This window comes from Somniosus microcephalus, chromosome 15 (assembly GCF_052327205.1).
Source record: "Somniosus microcephalus isolate GS21.2 chromosome 15, FLI_Smic_1.0, whole genome shotgun sequence".
Taxonomy (NCBI): domain Eukaryota; kingdom Metazoa; phylum Chordata; class Chondrichthyes; order Squaliformes; family Somniosidae; genus Somniosus; species Somniosus microcephalus.
In genome coordinates this window covers 125,987,051-126,008,702 of record NC_141001.1, presented here as the reverse complement: position 1 = coordinate 126,008,702, position 21,652 = coordinate 125,987,051, and the positions used below count along the sequence as shown (strand labels likewise).

The window sequence follows — 21,652 nt, the reverse complement described above, 5'->3', positions numbered from 1 at the left end:
CCCTGTGCTGTGCGAGGTTCTGCCCTGTGCTGTGAGGTTCTGCCCTGTGCTGTGCGAGGTTCTGCCCTGTGCTGTGTGCGAGGTTCTGCCCTGTGCTGTGTGCGAGGTTCTGCCCTGTGCTGTGTGCGAGGTTCTGCCCTGTGCTGTGTGCGAGGTTCTGCCCTGTGCTGTGTGCGAGGTTCTGCCCTGTGCTGTGTGCGAGGTTCTGCCCTATGCTGTGAGGTTCTGCCCTGTGCTGTGTGCGAGGTTCTGCCCTGTGCTGTGTGCGAGGTTCTGCCCTGTGCTGTGTGCGAGGTTCTGCCCTGTGCTGTGTGCGAGGTTCTGCCCTGTGCTGTGTGCGAGGTTCTGCCCTGTGCTGTGTGCGAGGTTCTGCCCTGTGCTGTGTGCGAGGTTCTGCCCTGTGCTGTGTGCGAGGTTCTGCCCTGTGCGGTGTGCGAGGTTCTGCCCTGTGCGGTGTGCGAGGTTCTGCCCTGTGCGGTGTGCGAGGTTCTGCCCTGTGCGGTGTGCGAGGTTCTGCCCTGTGCGGTGTGCGAGGTTCTGCCCTGTGCGGTGTGCGAGGTTCTGCCCTGTGCGGTGTGCGAGGTTCTGCCCTGTGCTGTGTGCGAGGTTCTGCCCTGTGCTGTGCGAGGTTCTGCCCTGTGCTGTGTGCGAGGTTCTGCCCTGTGCTGTGTGCGAGGTTCTGCCCTGTGCTGTGTGCGAGGTTCTGCCCTGTGCGGTGTGCGAGGTTCTGCCCTGTGCTGTGCGAGGTTCTGCCCTGTGCTGTGAGGTTCTGCCCTGTGCTGTGTGCGAGGTTCTGCCCTGTGCTGTGTGCGAGGTTCTGCCCTGTGCTGTGAGGTTCTGCCCTGTGCTGTGTGCGAGGTTCTGCCCTGTGCGGTGTGCGAGGTTCTGCCCTGTGCTGTGTGCGAGGTTCTGCCCTGTGCTGTGCGAGGTTCTGCCTTGTGCTGTGCGAGGTTCTGCCCTGTGCTGTGTGCGAGGTTCTGCCCTGTGCTGTGTGCGAGGTTCTACCCTGTGCTGTGTGCGAGGTTCTGCCCTGTGCTGTGTGCGAGGTTCTGCCCTGTGCGGTGTGCGAGGTTCTGCCCTGTGCTGTGCGAGGTTCTGCCTTGTGCTGTGCGAGGTTCTGCCCTGTGCTGTGTGCGAGGTTCTGCCCTGTGCTGTGTGCGAGGTTCTGCCCTGTGCTGTGTGCGAGGTTCTGCCCTGCGCTGTGTGCGAGGTTCTGCCCTGCGCTGTGTGCGAGGTCCTGCCCTGCGCTGTGTGCGAGGTCCTGCCCTGCGCTGTGTGCGAGGTCCTGCCCTGCGCTGTGTGCGAGGTCCTGCCCTGCGCTGTGTGCGAGGTCCTGCCCTGCGCTGTGTGCGAGGTCCTGCCCTGCGCTGTGTGCGAGGTCCTGCCCTGCGCTGTGTGCGAGGTCCTGCCCTGCGCTGTGTGCGAGGTCCTGCCCTGCGCTGTGTGCGAGGTCCTGCCCTGCGCTGTGTGCGAGGTCCTGCCCTGCGCTGTGTGCGAGGTCCTGCCCTGCGCTGTGTGCGAGGTCCTGCCCTGCGCTGTGTGCGAGGTCCTGCCCTGCGCTGTGTGCGAGGTCCTGCCCTGCGCTGTGTGCGAGGTCCTGCCCTGCGCTGTGTGCGAGGTCCTGCCCTGCGCTGTGTGCGAGGTCCTGCCCTGCGCTGTGTGCGAGGTCCTGCCCTGCGCTGTGTGCGAGGTCCTGCCCTGCGCTGTGTGCGAGGTCCTGCCCTGCGCTGTGTGCGAGGTCCTGCCCTGCGCTGTGTGCGAGGTCCTGCCCTGCGCTGTGTGCGAGGTCCTGCCCTGCGCTGTGTGCGAGGTCCTGCCCTGCGCTGTGTGCGAGGTCCTGCCCTGCGCTGTGTGCGAGTGGTGGTTTGTGCTTTCGTACTTGCTGTCACTTGTTCGGAAAGTTGCCATTTGACCCAAAGTATCGTCTTCCATCTGCACTTAATTTTCCACTTGCAGCAGCAAAGCAAACTAGGGCAGTTCCTTCCTGTACCGGCTAGCAACACCAAATCTAAATATTTAATCTAATCTCATCCTGAACGAGAGAACTAGCATTAATGTAACAAGTTCTCGGGATCTCCCAAAGCAATTCATTACTTTTGAAGTGCAGTCACTGTTATTATATTGACAAACATGGCAACCAATTTTTACACTGCTCGCCCATTCAGGAGGGACATCAGGGAGCGCTTTTTCACACAAAGGGTGGTGGAAATCTGGAACTCCCTCCCCCAAAAAACTGGATGCTGGGGGACAATTGGAGCTTTCAAAACGAAGGGCGATAGATCGATAGGGTGTTGAGGAATGTGGAGCAAAGTCGGGTAAATGGAAGTTAAGATACAGATCAGCCATGTTCTAACTGAATGGTGGAACATGCTCGAGGACCTGAATGGCCTCCTCCTGTTCCTATCTTCCTAAGATCCCACAAACAGCAATGAGATAAATGGCCAGTTAATCTGTTCTGTGGTGTTGGTTGAGGGATAACTGTTAGTCAAGATACCAGATTTGCTTCTCTGTGTTTTACATTCATTTGAGAGGGCGGACAGGCACTCTGTTGAAGGAAATGTCAGCCTAGATTGTGCGCTGAAACAATGTAATGGGGCTTAACCCCACGATCTGACTCAGGTGAGAGTGCTACCAACTGAGCTAAGGCTAACACTTGTAAAGTGCTGAAAATGCAAGGAGCAAGGGGATAGGGTTCAAACACCCGAATCATTTGCTCTGCACAGGGACTCCGTTCTCAACTTCAGCCGTTGAACCATACCATGGGACGGTGAGGTGTGTTCCGGATGGGATGGCTTTGCCTCAATCCCTGTGGTGAAGAACTGAGCCCTTGTGAAACACGTCCCCCTCACGTGATCAGGAACTTGGCGTGTGTTGAGACACTGGCCCATCACAGATTGGCACAGGATTACTGAGCAACCTATGGTGCCAATACCCCCTCAGTTCTACCACATCTCTCACAGCTTTTTCAGTTCCAGTCTTGGAGCATTCTGGTGTGTGCTGGCCCGTGTTTATCCTATGACCACGTTCCAGCCTCCGTGTCGACCAGTTGGAGACCAGTTTAGGGTCAGGTCTGAGAACGTCACCTAATGATCGAACTGTGTGTTGTGAGGTGATGGCAACGCCTCCACCTCCAAGATCCCCTCCGAGTCACACTCCAGCCCTACTTGGAAATATATCGGCCGTTCCTTCATTGTGTGCGGTCCCTTTAAATGGCTGCGTGGCCCGTTCAACAAGGTTTGTTCCTTGTTAAAGCCAGTGAGTATCCTGTGTGGGACCTCCAGTCCGCTGCGCGGCCGTGTAGCTTAGCGGGAACATTGACCACCATCCACTGAAGGGCAACTAGGGACGGACAATAAACACTTTGCCAGCAACGCTCACATCCCCAGAATGATTAAATTACAGCGAGGAACCTCTTTAGTGGAAACGTGTTCATGGAATTAACTGGGAGTGTTCTGACCCCCGAGTGGGTCTGTGCTGCGTCAGTTGCTTTGGGCAGTATCGCTGCCGACAAGCCGAGCCTCTCACACCAGATATTAACAGATGTTACTGAGGTGAAAGTGCCCTTCGGAACCAGGTGTGGACAGACGGTACCTTCTGGGAGTCTTCGTGGAAACTGCCAACCTTCGTCCGTCCGCTGAGGGAGAAATTGGCGGAAGAGGTTTTGGCCACAATGTTTGGGCCGAGGACGGAAGGCAGTCGGTAGGCCGCAGGACCTGGAACAAGACACAAGAGCCTGTTAGCTTCGGAACTCGCTCTAGAGAACGGATTGAAATCAATAAGAAATTCTCCAGTCGCAAAACGATGAAATCCAACGAAACAGGTGCTGCAAATGAATCTGTTTCTGTGGCGTTTATCAACACGAGTCAGTGGGCGTTACTCCTGTGAGAATCTACACCACTGAATGATTAAACTCAGCCCTGCTAGTGTTCAACAAAACAAGTGAAGTGACCACACCTGGTGACCGGTCAACCCTGAAACCTTTCGTCCTTCTGGCGATGGAGAATGCAGGAGCTGCACTGAATGCTGACCTTCCTGACTGCTCCGGGGCATAGGTACCTGGACAGAGAACAGACACGACACCATTCAGCACCTGTGAGAACATTAACTGTACCCCATCCAACTCCCCACCCTCACACACACACTGTACCCCATCCAACTCCCCACCCTCACACACACACTACCCCATCCAACTCCCCACCCTCACACACACAGGATTGATTGGGGAATGTCACTCAAAGGGTTGACGGTGGATAGGCAATGGCAAACATTCAGAGACCGCATGGATGAACTACCGAATTTGTTCATCCCAGTTTGGCATAAAAATAAAACAAAAAAGGTGACTCAACCGTGGCTAACAAGGGAAATTAGGGATAGCATAAGATCCAAGGAGAGGACATATAAATTGGCCAGAAAAAGCAGTAAACCTGAGGATTGGGAGCAGTTTAGGATTCAACAAAGGAGGACAAAGGGATTAATTAAGAAGGGGAAAATTGAATGTGAGAGTAAGCTTGCAAAGAACATAAAAACTGACTGTAAAAGCTTTCATAGATATGTGAAGAGAAAAGGATTGGCGAAGTCAAGCGTAGGTCCCTTGCAGTCAGAATCAGGGGAATTTATAATGGGGAACAAAGAAATAGCAGACCAATTAATTAATTGACTAATCTACTGGAATTTTTTGAGGATGTAACTGGTAAAATAGATAAGGGAGAACCAGTGGATGTGGTGTATTTGGACTTTCAGAAGGCTTTTGATAAGGTCCCGCATAAGAGATTAGCGTGCAAAATTAAGGCACATGGGCTTGGGGGCAAGGTATTGACTTGGATAGAGAACTGGTTGACAGATAGAAAGCAAAGAGTTGGAATAAACGGGTCGTTTTTCGAGTGGCAGGCAGTGACTAGGGGGGTACCGCAAGGATCGGTCCTAGGACCCCAGCTGTTCACAATATATATTAATGATCTGGACGAGGGAACTGGAAGTAATATCTCCATATTTGCAGATGACACAAAGCCGGGTGGGAGGGTATGCTGTGAGGAGGATGCCGAGAAACTCCAGGATGATTTGGATAGGTTGGGTGATTGGGCAAAAACATGGCAGATGCAATATAACGTGGATAAATGTGAGGTTATCCACTTTGGTGGCAAAAACAGGAAGGCAGATTATTATCTGAATGGCAATAGATTGGGAGAAGGGGAAGTGCAACGAGACCTGGGATTCCTTGTGCACCAGTCGCTGAAGGTAAGCATGCAGGTGCAGCAGGCGGCTAAGAAGGCAAATGGTATGTTGGCCTTCGTAGCGAGAGGGTTTGAGTACAGGAACAAGGATGTCTTGCTGCAGTTGTACAGGGCCTTGGTGAGACCACACCTTGAGTATTGTGTGCAGTTTTGGTCGCCTTATCTGAGGAAGGATGTTCTTGTCATGGAAGGAGTTCAGCGAAGATTCACCAGGCTGATACTTGGGATGGCAGGAATGACGTATGAGGAGAGAGTGGGTCGATTGGACTTGTACTCGTTGGAGTTTAGAAGAATGAGAGGGGCTCTTATTGAAACTTAAAAATTCTGACAGGACTGGACAGACTAGATGCAGGAAGGATGTTCCTGATGGTCGGGGAGTCCAGAACCAGGGGTCACAGTCTAAGGATAAGGGGTAGGCCATTTAGGACAGAAATGAGGAGGAATTTCTTCACCCAGAGAGTGGTGAACCTGTGGAATTCTCTACCACAGAAGACAGTAGAGGCCAATTCATTAAATATATTCAAGAAGGAGTTGGATATATTTCTTAAGGCTAAAGGGATCAAGGGGTATGGGGAGAAAGCAGGGACCGGGTACAAAAATTGGATGATCAGCCATGATCGCATTGAATGGCGGAGCAGGCTCGAGGGGCCGAATGGCCTACTCCTGCTCCTATCTTCTATGTTTCTATGTACCCCATCCAACTCCCCACTCTCTCACACACACTGTACCCCATCCAACTCCCCACCCTCACACACACACTGTACCCCATCCAACTCCCCACCCTCACACACACTGTACCCCATCCAACTCCCCACCCCCACACACACTGTACCCCATCCAACTCCCCACCCTCACACACACTGTACCCCATCCAACTCCCCACCCCCACACACACTGTACCCCATCCAACTCCCCACCCTCACACACACTGTACCCCATCCAACTCCCCACCCCCACACACACTGTACCCCATCCAACTCCCCACCCTCTCACACACACTGTACCCCATCCAACTCCCCACCCTCACACACACTGTACCCCATCCAACTCCCCACCCTCACACACACTGTACCCCATCCAACTCCCCACCCCCACACACACTGTACCCCATCCAACTCCCCACCCCCACACACACGGTACCCCATCCAACTCCCCACCCTCTCACACACACTGTACCCCATCCAACTCCCCACCCTCACACACACTGTACCCCATCCAACTCCCCACCCTCACACACACTGTACCCCATCCAACTCCCACCCTCACACACAATGTACCCCATCCAACTCCCCACCCTCACACACACTGTACCCCATCCAACTCCCCACCCTCACACACACTGTACCCCATCCAACTCCCCACCCTCACACACACTGTACCCCATCCAACTCCCCACCCTCACACACACACTGTACCCCATCCAACTCCCCACCCTCACACACACTGTACCCCATCCAACTCCCCACCCTCACACACACTGTACCCCATCCAACTCCCCACCCTCACACACACTGTACCCCATCCAACTCCCCACCCTCACACACACTGTACCCCATCCAACTCCCCACCCTCACACACACTACCCCATCCAACTCCCCACCCTCACACACACACTGTACCCCATCCAACTCCCCACCCTCACACACACTGTACACCGGCGAGAGCTGGAGCGAGCACAGTCCTGTAACGGGGAGGGGGGGGTCACAGAACAGTAACCGGGGGTGTGTTAGATGGGGTACAGTGTGTGTGTGAGGGTGGGGAGTTGGATGGGGTACAGTGTGTGTGAGGGTGGGGAGTTGGATGGGGTACAGTGTGTGTGAGAGAGTGGGGAGTTGGATGGGGTACAGTGTGTGTGGGGGTGGGGAGTTGGATGGGGTACAGTGTGTGTGAGGGTGGGGAGTTGGATGGGGTACAGTGTGTGTGAGAGAGTGGGGAGTTGGTTCCCTGGGCTGGGGGACTGGGACGGGTTGGGTTACCTGGGCCCGGAGTCTGGAACGGCCTGAGGTCCTTGGGCCGGCCGTACAGGGAATAGGCCGGAGTACCGTCCTTGCCTCTCCGGGTGAGCATCGATGGTATGAGGTAGGCTGGGCCCGGGGAGCTATCCACCGTGATTCTGTTGTTCATCACTCCAAAGCTGTACGCTGGAGACTTGTACTTGGTCGCATCGTGCTGGACATAACCTAGAAGCGTAAAGATCAATAATATCAGAGCCTGGCCTCTGGGGAGGAGAGGGAGAGTGAAGGGGCAGATCGGGGAGGAGAGGCAGTGAAGGGGCAGATCGGGGAGGAAAGGCAGTGAAGGGGGGGATCGGAGAGGAGAGGGAGAGTGAAGGGGCAGGTCGGGGAGGAGAGGGAGAGTGAAGGGGGGATCGGGGAGGAGAAGGAGAGTGAAGGGGGGGATCGGGGAGGAGAGGGAGAGTGAAGGGGGGGATCGGGGAGGAGAGGGAGAGTGAAGGGGGGGATCGGGGAGGAGAGGGAGAGTGAAGGGGGGGATCGGGGAGGAGAGGGAGAGTGAAGGGGGGATCGGGGAGGAGAGGGAGAGTGAAGGGGGGATCGGGGAGGAGAGGGAGTGAAGGGGCGGATCGGGGAGGAGAGGGAGAGTGAAGGGGGGATCGGGGAGGAGAGGGAGTGAAGGGGCGGATTGGGGAGGAGAGGGAGAGTGAAGGGGGGATTGGGGAGGAGAGGGAGAGTGAAGGGGGATCGGGGAGGAGAGGGAGAGTGAAGGGGGGGATCGGGGAGGAGAGGGAGAGTGAAGGGGGGATCGGGGAGGAGAGAGAGAGTGAAGGGGGGATCGGGGAGGAGAGGGAGTGAAGGGGCGGATCGGGGAGGAGAGGGAGAGTGAAGGGGGGATCGGGGAGGAGAGGGAGTGAAGGGGCGGATCGGGGAGGAGAGGGAGAGTGAAGGGGGGATCGGGGAGGAGAGGGAGTGAAGGGGCGGATTGGGGAGGAGAGGGAGAGTGAAGGGGGGATTGGGGAGGAGAGGGAGAGTGAAGGGGGATCGGGGAGGAGAGGGAGAGTGAAGGGGGGGATCGGGGAGGAGAGGGAGAGTGAAGGGGGGATCGGGGAGGAGAGAGAGAGTGAAGGGGCGGATTGGGGAGGAGAGGGAGAGTGAAGGGGGATCGGGGAGGAGAGGGAGAGTGAAGGGGGGATCGGGGAGGAGAGGGAGAGTGAAGGGGGGATCGGGGAGGAGAGGGAGAGTGAAGGGGGGATCGGGGAGGAGAGGGAGAGTGAAGGGGGGATCGGGGAGGAGAGGCAGTGAAGGGGCGGATCGGGGAGGAGAGGCAGTGAAGGGGCGGATCGGGGAGGAGAGGGAGAGTGAAGGGGGGATCGGGGAGGAGAGGGAGTGAAGGGGCGGATCGGGGAGGAGAGGGAGAGTGAAGGGGGGATCGGGGAGGAGAGGCAGTGAAGGGGCGGATCGGGGAGGAGAGGCAGTGAAGGGGCGGATCGGGGAGGAGAGAGAGTGAAGGGGGGATCGGGGAGGAGAGGCAGTGAAGGGGCGGATCGGGGAGGAGAGGCAGTGAAGGGGCGGATCGGGGAGGAGAGGCAGTGAAGGGGTGGATCGGGGAGGAGAGGCAGTGAAGGGGCGGATTAGGGAGGAGAGGCAGTGAAGGGGCAGATCAGGGAGGAGAGGCAGTGAAGGGGCTGTTAGATCCGTGGTTCAGTGGATAAATAATCATACGGATGCTGTACATTAACAAATAACAGGTCTTTACTGGAGGAGGGTAATCTCTAGACTGGGGTACAGAGGCATGCGCACAGCTTATATACCGGTGTGGTCACTGCCGGTACTACAGTATACAGGAGCTGTAAAAAGTAGTTCTGACTTAAAGGCACATACACTACAATTCCTCCCTTTTTAGATTAATAATACCCCCTTAATATTCAAATAACAATTGCATTTTTACATGTACATTCAATAACAAATGTCCATTTATAGATTCAGTCTTTGGGGCGGCTTCCTGACCCTTTCGGGATAGCGCCTTTCCAGAGGTTCTTGTTCTTGGTGCAGAGGCGATTCTGACCCCTTTTCATCGGGTAGTTCATCGGGTTCCACTGCTACTGGGTCTGAAGTAGATGCTACCGGTATGTCGGGTTCATCCCCAGGTACTCGAGACATGGGGTTGACGCATTCCTGTGATGCTAAGATCTGATCGACGTGGCGTCTCACAATGTTCTCCCCGACATCCACTGTGTACATTAATGGCCCCTGCCTTGTACATATCGTTCCGGGTTGCCACTTCTCTGTTTGATAGTCACGGGCCAAGACTGGTTGCCCTACATTGAAGCTCCTTGTCGGCTTCTCGTTGATGTGCTGGAATTGTTTGTCCTCAACATTTCTTCGCACATTTGGTCTGAGCAAGTCCAGACGAGATCTCAACCTTCGGTTAAAGAACATCATGGCCGGGGTCTGGTTGGTAACTGCATGTGTCGCGTTTCAGTAGGCTAATAAGAAATTGTCCAGCTTATGCTGTAGTGGAATTTCCTCATCGCACATGGCCTTTATCGCCTTCTTAAAGGTTTGTACGAACCTCTCAGCCAATCCATTGGTGGCTGGATGATACGGGGCGGATGTGTAATGCTTTACCCCATTCCTTTTCATGAATTTTTGGAACTCGTCGGACACAAACTGTGGTCTATTATCAGAGCAGATCTGCTCTGGCAACCCGTTTCTGGCAAATATGGTCCGTAGGACTGCAATCATTTTCTCTGTAGTGGTTGAAGACATCTTTATCACCTCAGGCCACTTTGAATGAGCATCCACTGCTATTAAGAACATTGAGTCCATGAATGGACCAGCGAAATCAATGTGCACCCGTTGCCATGGAGAGGAGGGCCACTCCCATGGGTGTAGAGGGGCATGTGGTGGTGCATTTTGGACCTTCTGGCATCCTAAGCAGCTCTTCGTTAGGTCTTCGATTTGTTGATCGATTCCCGGCCACCACACATAAGCCCTGGCAAGGCTTTTCATTTTCACTCCCCCCAGATGACCTTCATGTAGCTAATTTAGCACTCTCTCCCTTAACTTGGGTGGAGTCACCACTCTGGATCCACACATCACTGTCCCCTGGCATACTGACAGCTGTTCTCTTCTGGATGAGAATGCTGGCAACAGTGAGTCGCCATGTGTTGGCCATCCCCTCACCGTCAATTCATATACCCGTGACAGCGTCGGATCATTGCGGGTCTCCTTCTCTATATCCGCGTTTGTTACTGGCAATCGTTCAATTATCGACGAATAAAATATCTCGATAGGGTCCACTGCTGGTGAACTTCTGCCCATGCAGATAGTGGTTGAATTTTTTTACTCCCCATACTAGGCTGAGGGCCTCCCTGTCAATCTGGGCGTAGTTGCGCTCAGCTGAGGTTAGTGACCGAGACGCAAAGGCTACTGGCCTCTCCAACCCGTCTGGGAATTTGTGCGACAGCACCGCTCCAATGCCGTAGGGTGATGCATCACATGCCAAACGAATTGGTAGTGCTGGGTTGAAATGGGCCAACACCTCTTTTGATGTGATCAATTCTTTACACTTCTGGAAAGCTCATCTACGTCCGTCATCCCACTTCCATGGTACCCCTGTTTGCAGTAGGGTGTTCAGCGGGTGTAATACCGTAGACAAATTTGGTAAGAACTTATGGAACGACCTCAGTTGTGACACATTTTCCGGTGCTGGAGCCTTGACTACTGCCTCAACCTTGTCAGGGGACTTATGTAACCCCTCTTCATCGATGACGTGGCCGCAATACGAGATCTGTTTCTGGAAAAACTCGCACTTGTGGCGATTAGCTCGTAGCCCATATTCCTTTAATCTGGCGAGCACCTTCTCCAAGTTAGCGAGGTGATCACCGTCATTTTCGCCCATGACCAAGATGTCGTCCAAATAACACTGGGTCCCTGGAATCCCTTGCAGGACCTGATCCATCACCCTTTGCCAGATAGCCAGAGCCGAGGCTACTCCAAACACCAGCCGGTTGTATTGATAGAGACCTTTATGGGTGTTGATCGTAAGGTAATGTTTCGAAGCTTCTTCTACCTCCATTTGCAAGTACGCCTGGGCTAGATCAATTTTGGTGAAGCGTTTACCACCAGATAGCGAGGCGAAAATATCCTCAATTCGTGGAAGCGGATATTGCACCGTGTGAAGGACTGGGTTCACTGTCACCTTAAAATCCCCACAGATGCGGACCTTCTTTGGTTCCCCAGGCGTATTACTCAACGACCTCTTCATTACAGGAACGATGGGTGTAGCCCACTCGCTCCAGTCCACTTTGGACAGTACTCCTGAACGTTCCAACCCTTCCAGCTCTGCTTCAACCGCTGGTCTGATCGCATAAGGCACTGGTCTGGCCTTCAGAAACTTTGGGCTTGCATTTTCCTCTATTTTAATTGTTGCTGTTATTCCTTTTAGTGTTCCTAGTCCCTCCTGGAACACGTCTTTTGCGTCAATTAGCATTTTTGACAGTCGTCCAGATCAGTGCCTGTATGGAATGCCAATCTAATTGTATCTTTCGGATCCATTTACGTCCTAGCAGTGGTGGTCCTCCATTTGGCAATACATATATATCCATTTTAGGTATTTCCTGACCTTTATATGTCACTTTCACCCTTATTTTCCCTTTGGGGTAGACTTTTTGCCCCGTATACGTCTTTAAGACAATCTCTGTAGCTTTCAAGGGTATGTGTGAAAATAGCCGCTTGTAGTCTCTTTGATTTATGACTGTTAGAGCTGACCCTGTGTCCAATTCCATTTCCACTTGGACTCCGTCTATCTTGAGTGTAACCCAGATAGTCTGGTGATCCTCCATTTCGGTTACATTATGTAGTTTCAGACAACCCAGCTCCTTGCTTCCGGAGTCTGTGTCACTTTTCCGTTCGTCTGAACCACTGTCCATCACCTGGTGTACCTTTTTGTACTTCTCCTGTGGAGATTTCTTACTGTTGGTTTTCTTCCCAGACCTGCAGACTCTTGCTATGTGTCCTGCTTTCCCACACTGTCTGCACACTTGGTCCTTGAACCAACAATCTTTCTGGTCATGTGTTGTTCTGCCGCAGCGATAGCACTTCCCTGTTCCATAGGTCATTTCGTTGGTGCCATATTCTTGCAGTCTCCGTTGTATCTCTGCAGCGCCCCTTGCGGCTGCTTCGTGTGATACTGCCATACTGAAAGCTTTGCCCAGCGTAAGATCCTTTTCTGATAGAAGCCGTTTCTGGGTTCCTTCACTTTGTAGCCCACACACAAACTTGTCCCTTAACGTGTCTGCTAGTCCCGCTCCAAACTGGCAGTATTTCGATAGCTTGCGCAGTTCCGTTAGGTACTCAGCATTGCTTTCGTCTTTGTGTTGGTTCCTTTTATGGAACTTAAATCGTTCTGCTATCAGCAGCGGTGTGGGGTTTAAGTGGTCCTGTAGGATTTCTACTATGCTTTCAAAATTCTTGTTTACCGGCTTCTCTGGGGCTATTAAATTTCGCAGTAACCCATAAGTTTTTGCACCCATGGAATTTAACAGAATCAGTGCTTTATTAGCATCTGGCACTTCATTCGCCCTGCAGTACACCTCAATACGTTCCACATATGTCGCCCAATCTTCGACTTCATTGTCGAACGTAGAGATACTGCCACTCTTCGGCATCCTTGGTTGTGCGTTAACTATCACTAATGGCGCCTCCCGCGCTTCCCCTTCTTCTCCGCTGGCACAAAATGGTGTCTCCCGCGCTTTCCTTCCTTCCCGCGCGCGCCCGTCTTCTCCGCTGCGGCTTCGCAAAATGGCGTCTCCTGCGCTCTTCCTTCTCCGCGGCTCAATTGCGCCTCTCGCGCTCTCCCTGCTTCTCCACAGCTCAATGGCGTCTCCCGCGCTCTTCCTGCTTCTCCGCGGCTCAATGGCGTCTCCCCTTGCTTCGCCCCGCGGACCCTGATCAGCCCGTGATCCCTGGCTGTGCTCTGCGCGTTCTTCTCTTGATATTTGTCGACGCCGCTCAGTCTAGAACCTGGCTGTTTCTTACCCTCTCTCCGGTTTGCAGTATTTTTCCTCGACGCCGCTCGGTGATCAACCCCCGGCTGCGCCCTGCTCTCTTCACCCTCTTTCTTACCCCGTCGACGCTGCTCGGCTCTCTCTCTCTCTGCCGTCGGTCGGCTCCAGCCGCCGCTGCTCGGGAAGGGTCTGCTCTGGACCTGTCGTTGGTCTCTTACTGCTCGTTGTGGCTGGGGAACCAAGCCCGGCTCTCCACAGCCTTTCCAGCGAAGTTGGATCTCTGCCTGACTGCTGGGCGGTTGCTCGCGGTCGACGCCCGTGTTCCTGGACTCGACTTTTTTTTTAATGTTGCAGGTAGATTCGAATTGACACTCGTCGCCACTGTTAGATCCGTGGTTCAGTGGATAAATAATTACACGGATGCTGTACATAAACAAATAACAGGTCTTTACTGGAGGAGGGTCATCTCTAGACTGGGATACAGAGGCATGCGCACAGCTTATATACCGGTGTGGTTACTGCCGGTACTACAGTATACAGGAGCTGTAAAAAGTAGTTCTGACTTAAAGGCACATACACTACAGGGGCGGATCGGGGAGGAGAGGCAGTGAAGGGGCAGATGGGGGAGGAGAGGCAGTGAAGGGGCCGTATCATATGAATAAACTCTTCTCAATCTGCGTCTTTCTGCTCTATCTGTGCCGGGATATTTATTGAATCTTACACAGCACCGGGTCCTTAATAGACCAATGGGTCTCTTAACCCTTCCAGTGCCATGGATGGATTAACTCTCTTTGAGTCAGCCATGGCTCAGTGGGTAGCACTCACACCTCTGAGTCAGATCATGGGTTAGAGTCCCACTCCAGAGACTTGAGCCCATAATCCAGACTCTCACTCCCAGTGCAGTACTGAGGGAGCGCCGCACTGTCGGAGGGGCAGTACTGAGGGAGCGCCGCACTGTCAGAGGGGCAGTACTGAGGGAATGCCGCACTGTCGGAGGGGCAGTACTGAGGGAGCGCCGCACTGTCGGAGGGGCAGTACTGAGGGAATGCCACACTGTCGGAGGGGCAGTACTGAGGGAGCACCTCACTGTCGGAGGGTCAGTACTGAGGGAGCGCCGCACTGTTGGAGGGGCAGTACTGAGGGAGCGCCGCACTGTCGGAGGGGCAGTACTGAGGGAGCGCCGCACTGTCAGAGGGGCAGTACTGAGGGAATGCCGCACTGTCGGAGGGGCAGTACTGAGGGAATGCCGCACTGTCGGAGGGGCAGTACTGAGGGAGCGCCGCACTGTCGGAGGGGCAGTACTGAGGGAATGCCACACTGTCGGAGGGGCAGTACTGAGGGAGCACCTCACTGTCGGAGGGTCATTACTGAGGGAGCGCCGCACTGTCGGAGGGGCAGTACTGAGGGAGCGCCGCACTGTCGGAGGGGCAGTACTGAGGGAGCGCCGCACTGTCGGAGGGGCAGTACTGAGGGAGCGCCGCACTGTCGGAGGGGCAGTACTGAGGGAGCGCCGCACTGTCGGAGGGGCAGTACTGAGGGAGCGCCGCACTGTCGGAGGGGCAGTACTGAGGGAGCGCCGCACTGTCGGAGGGGCAGTACTGAGGGAGCGCCGCACTGTCGGAGGGGCAGTACTGAGGGAGCGCCGCACTGTCGGAGGGGCAGTACTGAGGGAGCGCCGCACTGTCGGAGGGGCAGTACTGAGGGAGCGCCGCACTGTCGGAGGGGCAGTACTGAGGGAGCGCCGCACTGTCGGAGGGGCAGTACTGAGGGAGTGCCGCACTGTTGGAGGGGCAGTACTGAGGGAGTGCTGCACTGTCGGAGGGGCAGTACTGAGGGAGTGCTGCACTGTCGGAGGGGCAGTACTGAGGGAGTGCTGCACTGTCGGAGGGGCAGTACTGAGGGAGTGCCGCACTGTCGGAGGGGCAGTACTGAGGGAGTGCCGCACTGTTGGAGGGGCAGTACTGAGGGAGCGCTGCACTGTCGGAGGGGCAATACTGAGGGAGCGCTGCACTGTTGGCGGGGCAGTACTGAGGGAGCGCTGCACTGTCGGAGGGGCAGTACTGAGGGAGCGCTGCACCGTTGGAGGGTCAGTACTGAGGGAGCACTGCACTGTTGGAGGGTCAGTATTGAGGGAGCACTGCACTGTCTTTCAGATGAGATGTTAAACCAAGGCCCCGTCTATCCTCTTGTGAGGATGTAAAAGATTCCACGGCACTATTTTGAAGAAGAGCGGGGGAGTTCTCCCTGATGTCCTGGGGCCAATGTTTATCCCTCAATCAACATCACTAAAACAGATTATCTGGTCATTATCACATTGCTGTTTGTGGGAGCTTGCTGCGTTTCCTACATTACAACAGTGACTACACTTCAAAAAGTACTTCATTGGCTGTAAAGCACTTTGGGACGTCCTGAGGTTGTGAAACATGAGAACATAATTAGGAGCAGGAATCGGCCTTTCGGCCCCTCGAGCCTGCTCCGCCTTTCAATAAGATCATCTCCTACCTCATCTCCACTTTCCTGCACTATCCCCATATCCTTTGATTCCCTTAATATTCAAAAATCTATCGATCTCTGTCTTGAATATACTCAATGACTGAGCCTCCACAGCGCTCTGGGGTAGAGAATTCCAAAGATTCACCATCCTCTGAGTGAAGAAATTTCTCCTCACCTCAGTCCTAAATGGCCGACCCCTTATTCTGAGACTGTGACCCCTGGTTCTAGACTCCCCAGCCAGGGGAAACATCCTCCCTGCATCTACCCTGTCAAGCCCTGTGAGAATTTTGTATGTTTCAATGAGATCACCTCTCATTCTTCTAAACTCTAGAGAATATAGGCCTAGTCTACTCAATCTGTCCTCATAGGACAATCCCCCCATCCCAGGAACCAGTCTGGTGAACCTTCGTTGCACTCCCTCTATGGCAAGTATATCCTTCCTTAGGTAAGGAGACCAAAACTGTACCCAATACTCCAGGTGTGGTCTCACCAGGGCCCTATATAATTGCAGTAAGATGTCTTTACTCCAATCCTTTTGTAATAAAGGCCAACATGCCATCTAATTTCCTAATTGCTTGATTAAAGGTCTGACAGAAATGGGAGTTTGTTCTTTCTTACTCTGCCACAGAAGGATTTACTCCCTGGGTATTTTATCCTTTGCAAGTGTCAGTCGTGGCTCAGATTTTTATTTCCATTGAAGTCAATGGTAATGAGAAGAGATGTAAAATTGCCGATTCACTCTCACCCATTTTACATTATCGCACAAAGTCATGATCGACCCCAGTTTCTGTGTTGTCCAAATTGGTCGGCAAAACAAGAGAATGTTAAATGTTGATAATTCTGTGTTAACATCGGATTTTTTAATGAATTGATAATTTGTTCTTTTGGCCCAGTTAATCTTCAAACCAATGTTTAAGAGTTGAATGGATATGTTTTTCAGCAGAGTGTCATATTCCTGGAGGTGCTGCTATTTCAACGATAGCCAGTGCTAAGTCAGTCTGAGTTGGACATTGGCCGCGCTGAACCTGAGGCAGGCTGCACAAAACACTGGGTCAAAGAGAGGGACTCACAACAACAAATAATAGTGGCCATGGCAAGTGTAAAGAGAGACACACAACACAGAGAGGATTGCTATAGCGACAACATCATTGCTGAGTCAAAATCCTGGAACTCCCTCCCTAACAGCACTGTGGGAGTACCTTCACCACACGGACTGCAGCGGTTCAAGGCGGCGGCTCACCATCACCCTCTCGAGGGCAACTAGGGATGGGCAATAAATGCTGGGCCTTGCCAGCGACGCCCACAGCCCATGAACAAAAAAAAACCATAATGGATTGAAACAGGAAGAAGTGAACAAAAAAGGGGCAAACAGTTAGAGTATTAACCGTGCCCTCCAATCCCGATGTTTAATGATTAATAACTGTGCCCTCCCGTCTCCCAATGTTTAATGATTAATAACTGTGCCCGCCATCTCCCGATGTTTAATGATTAATAACCGTGCCCGCCATCTCCCGATGTTTAATGATTAATAACTGTGCCCGCCGTCTCCCGATGTTTAATGATTAATAACTGTGCCCGCCGTCTCCCGATGTTTAATGATTAATAACCGTGCCCGCCATCTCCCGATGTTTAATGATTAATAACTGTGCCCGCCGTCTCCCGATGTTTAATGATTAATAACCGTGCCCGCCATCTCCCGATGTTTAATGATTAATAACCGTGCCCGCCATCTCCCGATGTTTAATGATTAATAACCGTGCCCTCCCAACTCCCGATGTTTAATGATTAATAACCGTGCCCTCCAATCCCGATGTTTAATGATTAATAACTGTGCCCTCCCAACTCCCGATGTTTAATGATTAATAACCGTGCCCTCCATCTCCCGATGTTTAATGATTAATAACCGTGCCCTCCAATCCCGATGTTTAATGATTAATAACTGTGCCCTCCCAACTCCCGATGTTTAATGATTAATAACCGTGCCCTCCATCTCCCGATGTTTAATGATTAATAACTGTGCCCTCCAATCCCGATGTTTAATGATTAATAACTGTGCCCTCCCAACTCCCGATGTTTAATGATTAATAACCGTGCCCTCCAATCCCGATGTTTAATGATTAATAACTGTGCCCTCCAATCCCGATGTTTAATGATTAATAACTGTGCCCTCCCAACTCCCGATGTTTAATGATTAATAACTGTGCCCTCCAATCCCGATGTTTAATGATTAATAACTGTGCCCTCCAATCCCGATGTTTAATGATTAATAACTGTGCCCTCCAATCCCGATGTTTAATGATTAATAACTGTGCCCTCCAATCCCGATGTTTAATGATTAATAACTGTGCCCTCCAATCCCGATGTTTAATGATTAATAACTGTGCCCTCCCAACTCCCGATGTTTAATGATTAATAACCGTGCCCTCCAATCCCGATGTTTAATGATTAATAACTGTGCCCTCCCAACTCCCGATGTTTAATGATTAATAACTGTGCCCTCCAATCCCGATGTTTAATGATTAATAACTGTGCCCTCCCAACTCCCGATGTTTAATGATTAATAACTGTGCCCTCCAATCCCGATGTTTAATGATTAATAACTGTGCCCTCCAATCCCGATGTTTAATGATTAATAACTGTGCCCTCCCAACTCCCGATGTTTAATGATTAATAACCGTGCCCTCCATCTCCCGATGTTTAATGATTAATAACTGTGCCCTCCCAACTCCCGATGTTTAATGATTAATAACTGTGCCCTCCAATCCCGATGTTTAATGATTAATAACTGTGCCCTCCCAACTCCCGATGTTTAATGATTAATAACCGTGCCCTCCAATCCCGATGTTTAATGATTAATAACTGTGCCCTCCCAACTCCCGATGTTTAATGATTAATAACTGTGCCCTCCAATCCCGATGTTTAATGATTAATAACTGTGCCCTCCAATCCCGATGTTTAATGATTAATAACTGTGCCCTCCCAACTCCCGATGTTTAATGATTAATAACTGTGCCCTCCAATCCCGATGTTTAATGATTAATAACTGTGCCCTCCCAACTCCCGATGTTTAATGATTAATAACTGTGCCCTCCCAACTCCCGATGTTTAATGATTAATAACCGTGCCCTCCCAACTCCCGATGTTTAATGATTAATAACCGTGCCCTCCCGTCTCCCGATGTTTAATGATTAATAACTGTGCCCTCCAATCCCGATGTTTAATGATTAATAACTGTGCCCGCCATCTCCCGATGTTTAATGATTAATAACTGTGCCCTCCCAACTCCCGATGTTTAATGATTAATAACCGTGCCCTCCCGTCTCCCGATGTTTAATGATTAATAACTGTGCCCTCCAATCCCGATGTTTAATGATTAATAACTGTGCCCGCCATCTCCCGATGTTTAATGATTAATAACCGTGCCCTCCAATCCCGATGTTTAATGATTAATAACTGTGCCCTCCCAACTCCCGATGTTTAATGATTAATAACTGTGCCCGCCATCTCCCGATGTTTAATGATTAATAACCGTGCCCTCCAATCCCGATGTTTAATGATTAATAACTGTGCCCTCCCAACTCCCGATGTTTAATGATTAATAACCGTGCCCTCCAATCCCAATGTTTAATGATTAATAACTGTGCCCTCCCAACTCCCGATGTTTAATGATTAATAACCGTGCCCTCCAATCCCGATGTTTAATGATTAATAACTGTGCCCGCCATCTCCCGATGTTTAATGATTAATAACAGTGGCCCTGTGTTTCTGCTTCTCACTATGCTTCCTCTGTAGTTTTTCTCTTTCACTCTCAATGTGCCTAAACTAGAATCATAGAATGATACAGCATTCGGCCCATCGTGCCTGTGCCGGCTCTTTGAACGAGCTCTCCAATTAGTCCCACTCCCCCCTGCTCTTTCCCCACAGTCCAGCAAATGTTTTCCTTTTAAGTATTTATCCAATTCTCTTTTGAAAGTTACTATTGAATCTGCTTCCACCGCCCTTTCAGGCAGCGCATTCCAGATCACAACAAATTTCTCCTCATCTTCCCCCCACCCGCCCCCGGCCTTTTTGCCAATTACCTTAAATCTGTGTCCCCTGTCTACTGACCCTCCTGCCACTGGAAACAGTTTCTCCCTCTCTATCAATAGATAGAGAATGGGAAATGTTGCAAATCCATTTAAGAGCCCCTCGTGCTATTTTACAGAGTATCAGCCTCAGCTGATGGAGGTCGACTGTTTTGAAATTTCGGATTGAACTAAACAGTGTGTTGCTGCATCACAAACGGATCCATCAATCTGGCCCATGAGGACATGTGATCACCATACTGATTGTGTACTTATCACTGTGTCCTGGCCTCACTGATCAGTGAAAGGTGAGCTGTTTACACACACAGATTTCAACTACCCCGATATTAATTGGCCAGAAGAGGTCGGTAAAGGGGATAAGGGAGTGGAGTTCCTACAATGTGTACAGGACTCCTTTCTAACCCAATATGTAAAAAGCCCAACGAGGGAGGATTTGCTATTGGATCTAGTTATGGGGAATGAGCCAGAGCAAATAAGAGAAGTAAAAGTAGAGGAACATATAGGCAATAGTGACCATAATATAATACGCTTTAAGATGACAATAGAGGACATAAGAATAACAAAAAACACATTAATAGATTGGAGAAAAGCTGATAAGAGAGGGGATTTTATTGAAACTTATAAAATTCTGACAGGACTGGACAGACTAGATGCAGGAAGGATGTTCCCGATGGTCGGGAAGTCCAGAACCAGGTGTCACAGTCTAAGGATAAGGGTTAGGCCATTTAGGACAGAAATGAGGAATTTCTTCACCCAGAGAGTGGTGAACCTGTGGAATTCTCTACCACAGAAGGCAGTAGAGGCCAATTCATTAAATATATTCAAGAATGAGTTGGATATATTTCTTAAGGCTAAAGGGATCAAGGGGTATGGGGAGAAAGCAGGGACCGGGTACTGAATTTGGATGATCAGCCATGATCTCATTAAATGGCGGAGCAGGCTCGAGGGAAAGAATGGCCTACTCTTGCTCCTATCTTCTATGTTTCTATGATTTTGAGGGGCTGAGATTAGAACTTGGGAAAATAAAATGGGCAACAATATTGGCAAACAACAATGTAGAACGACAATGGGAAACATTTAAAACGGTGTTCAACAAGTGCAGGAACAAAAATATATTCTGCTAAAAGGAAAGAACAAACTAAACACTAATGAGACTCCATGGATGCATAAAGACATAAGGAAACAATTGGGGGTAAGGAAAAATGCAAACATTAAGTGCATATGTAAGAAGTCACAAAACACCAGGTTATAGTCCAACAGTTTTATTTTAAATCACAAGCTTTCGGAGCGCTGCTCCTTCGTCAGGTGAAGTGGAGAGATGCATAAAGACACAGCTTATATAGTCAGAGAATAATGCCAGATGATTACAGGTAATCTTTCTAACTGCCATTTATCACACCTCGGCAGAGAGATAATCACAGCAATCAAAGGTGTGAATGGTGTCCAAACAGGTCAGTCAGGAAAACATTACATCAAAGAACAATGAGGTGGGGTCACAAGGGGTCAAATGTTGCAGATGCTGGGGTCTGTATGAAAAACAAAAAACAGACAAAATACATTTTTTTTTTGCTGGAAATCACAGCAGGTCCGGCCACATCTGTGTAGAGAGGACAAGCCAGCAGATCATCAACACAGATACCATCATCACATGTGAGGACACCACCCACCAGGTACATGGTACATACTCATGTGACTCAGCCAACGTTGTCTACCTCATACGTTGCAGGAAAGGATGCCCCGGAGCATGGTACATCGGCGAGACCATGCAGACACTGCGACAACGGATGAACGGACACCGCGCAACAATCGCCAGGCAGGAGTGTTCCCTCCCAGTCGGGGAACACTTCAGCAGTCAAGGACATTCAGCCTCCGATCTT

At 51.4% G+C, this 21,652-nt stretch overlaps 1 protein-coding gene across 1 annotated transcript in view; it reads right to left on the bottom strand.

Annotated features, from left to right (window-relative positions):
- The window catches only part of LOC147107220 (ciliary microtubule associated protein 1A-like), a 40,792-nt gene that overhangs the window by 9,439 nt on the left and 9,701 nt on the right, over positions 1 to 21,652 (bottom strand). Inside the window, exons 3-5 of the mRNA XM_086008428.1 lie at positions 7,208 to 7,411; positions 3,955 to 4,056; positions 3,592 to 3,713 (exon numbers count right to left, since the gene is read on the bottom strand). Of these exons, the coding sequence (XP_085864554.1) occupies positions 3,592 to 3,713; positions 3,955 to 4,056; positions 7,208 to 7,411 (428 nt within the window). The remainder of the gene's footprint in view (positions 1 to 3,591; positions 3,714 to 3,954; positions 4,057 to 7,207; positions 7,412 to 21,652) is intronic.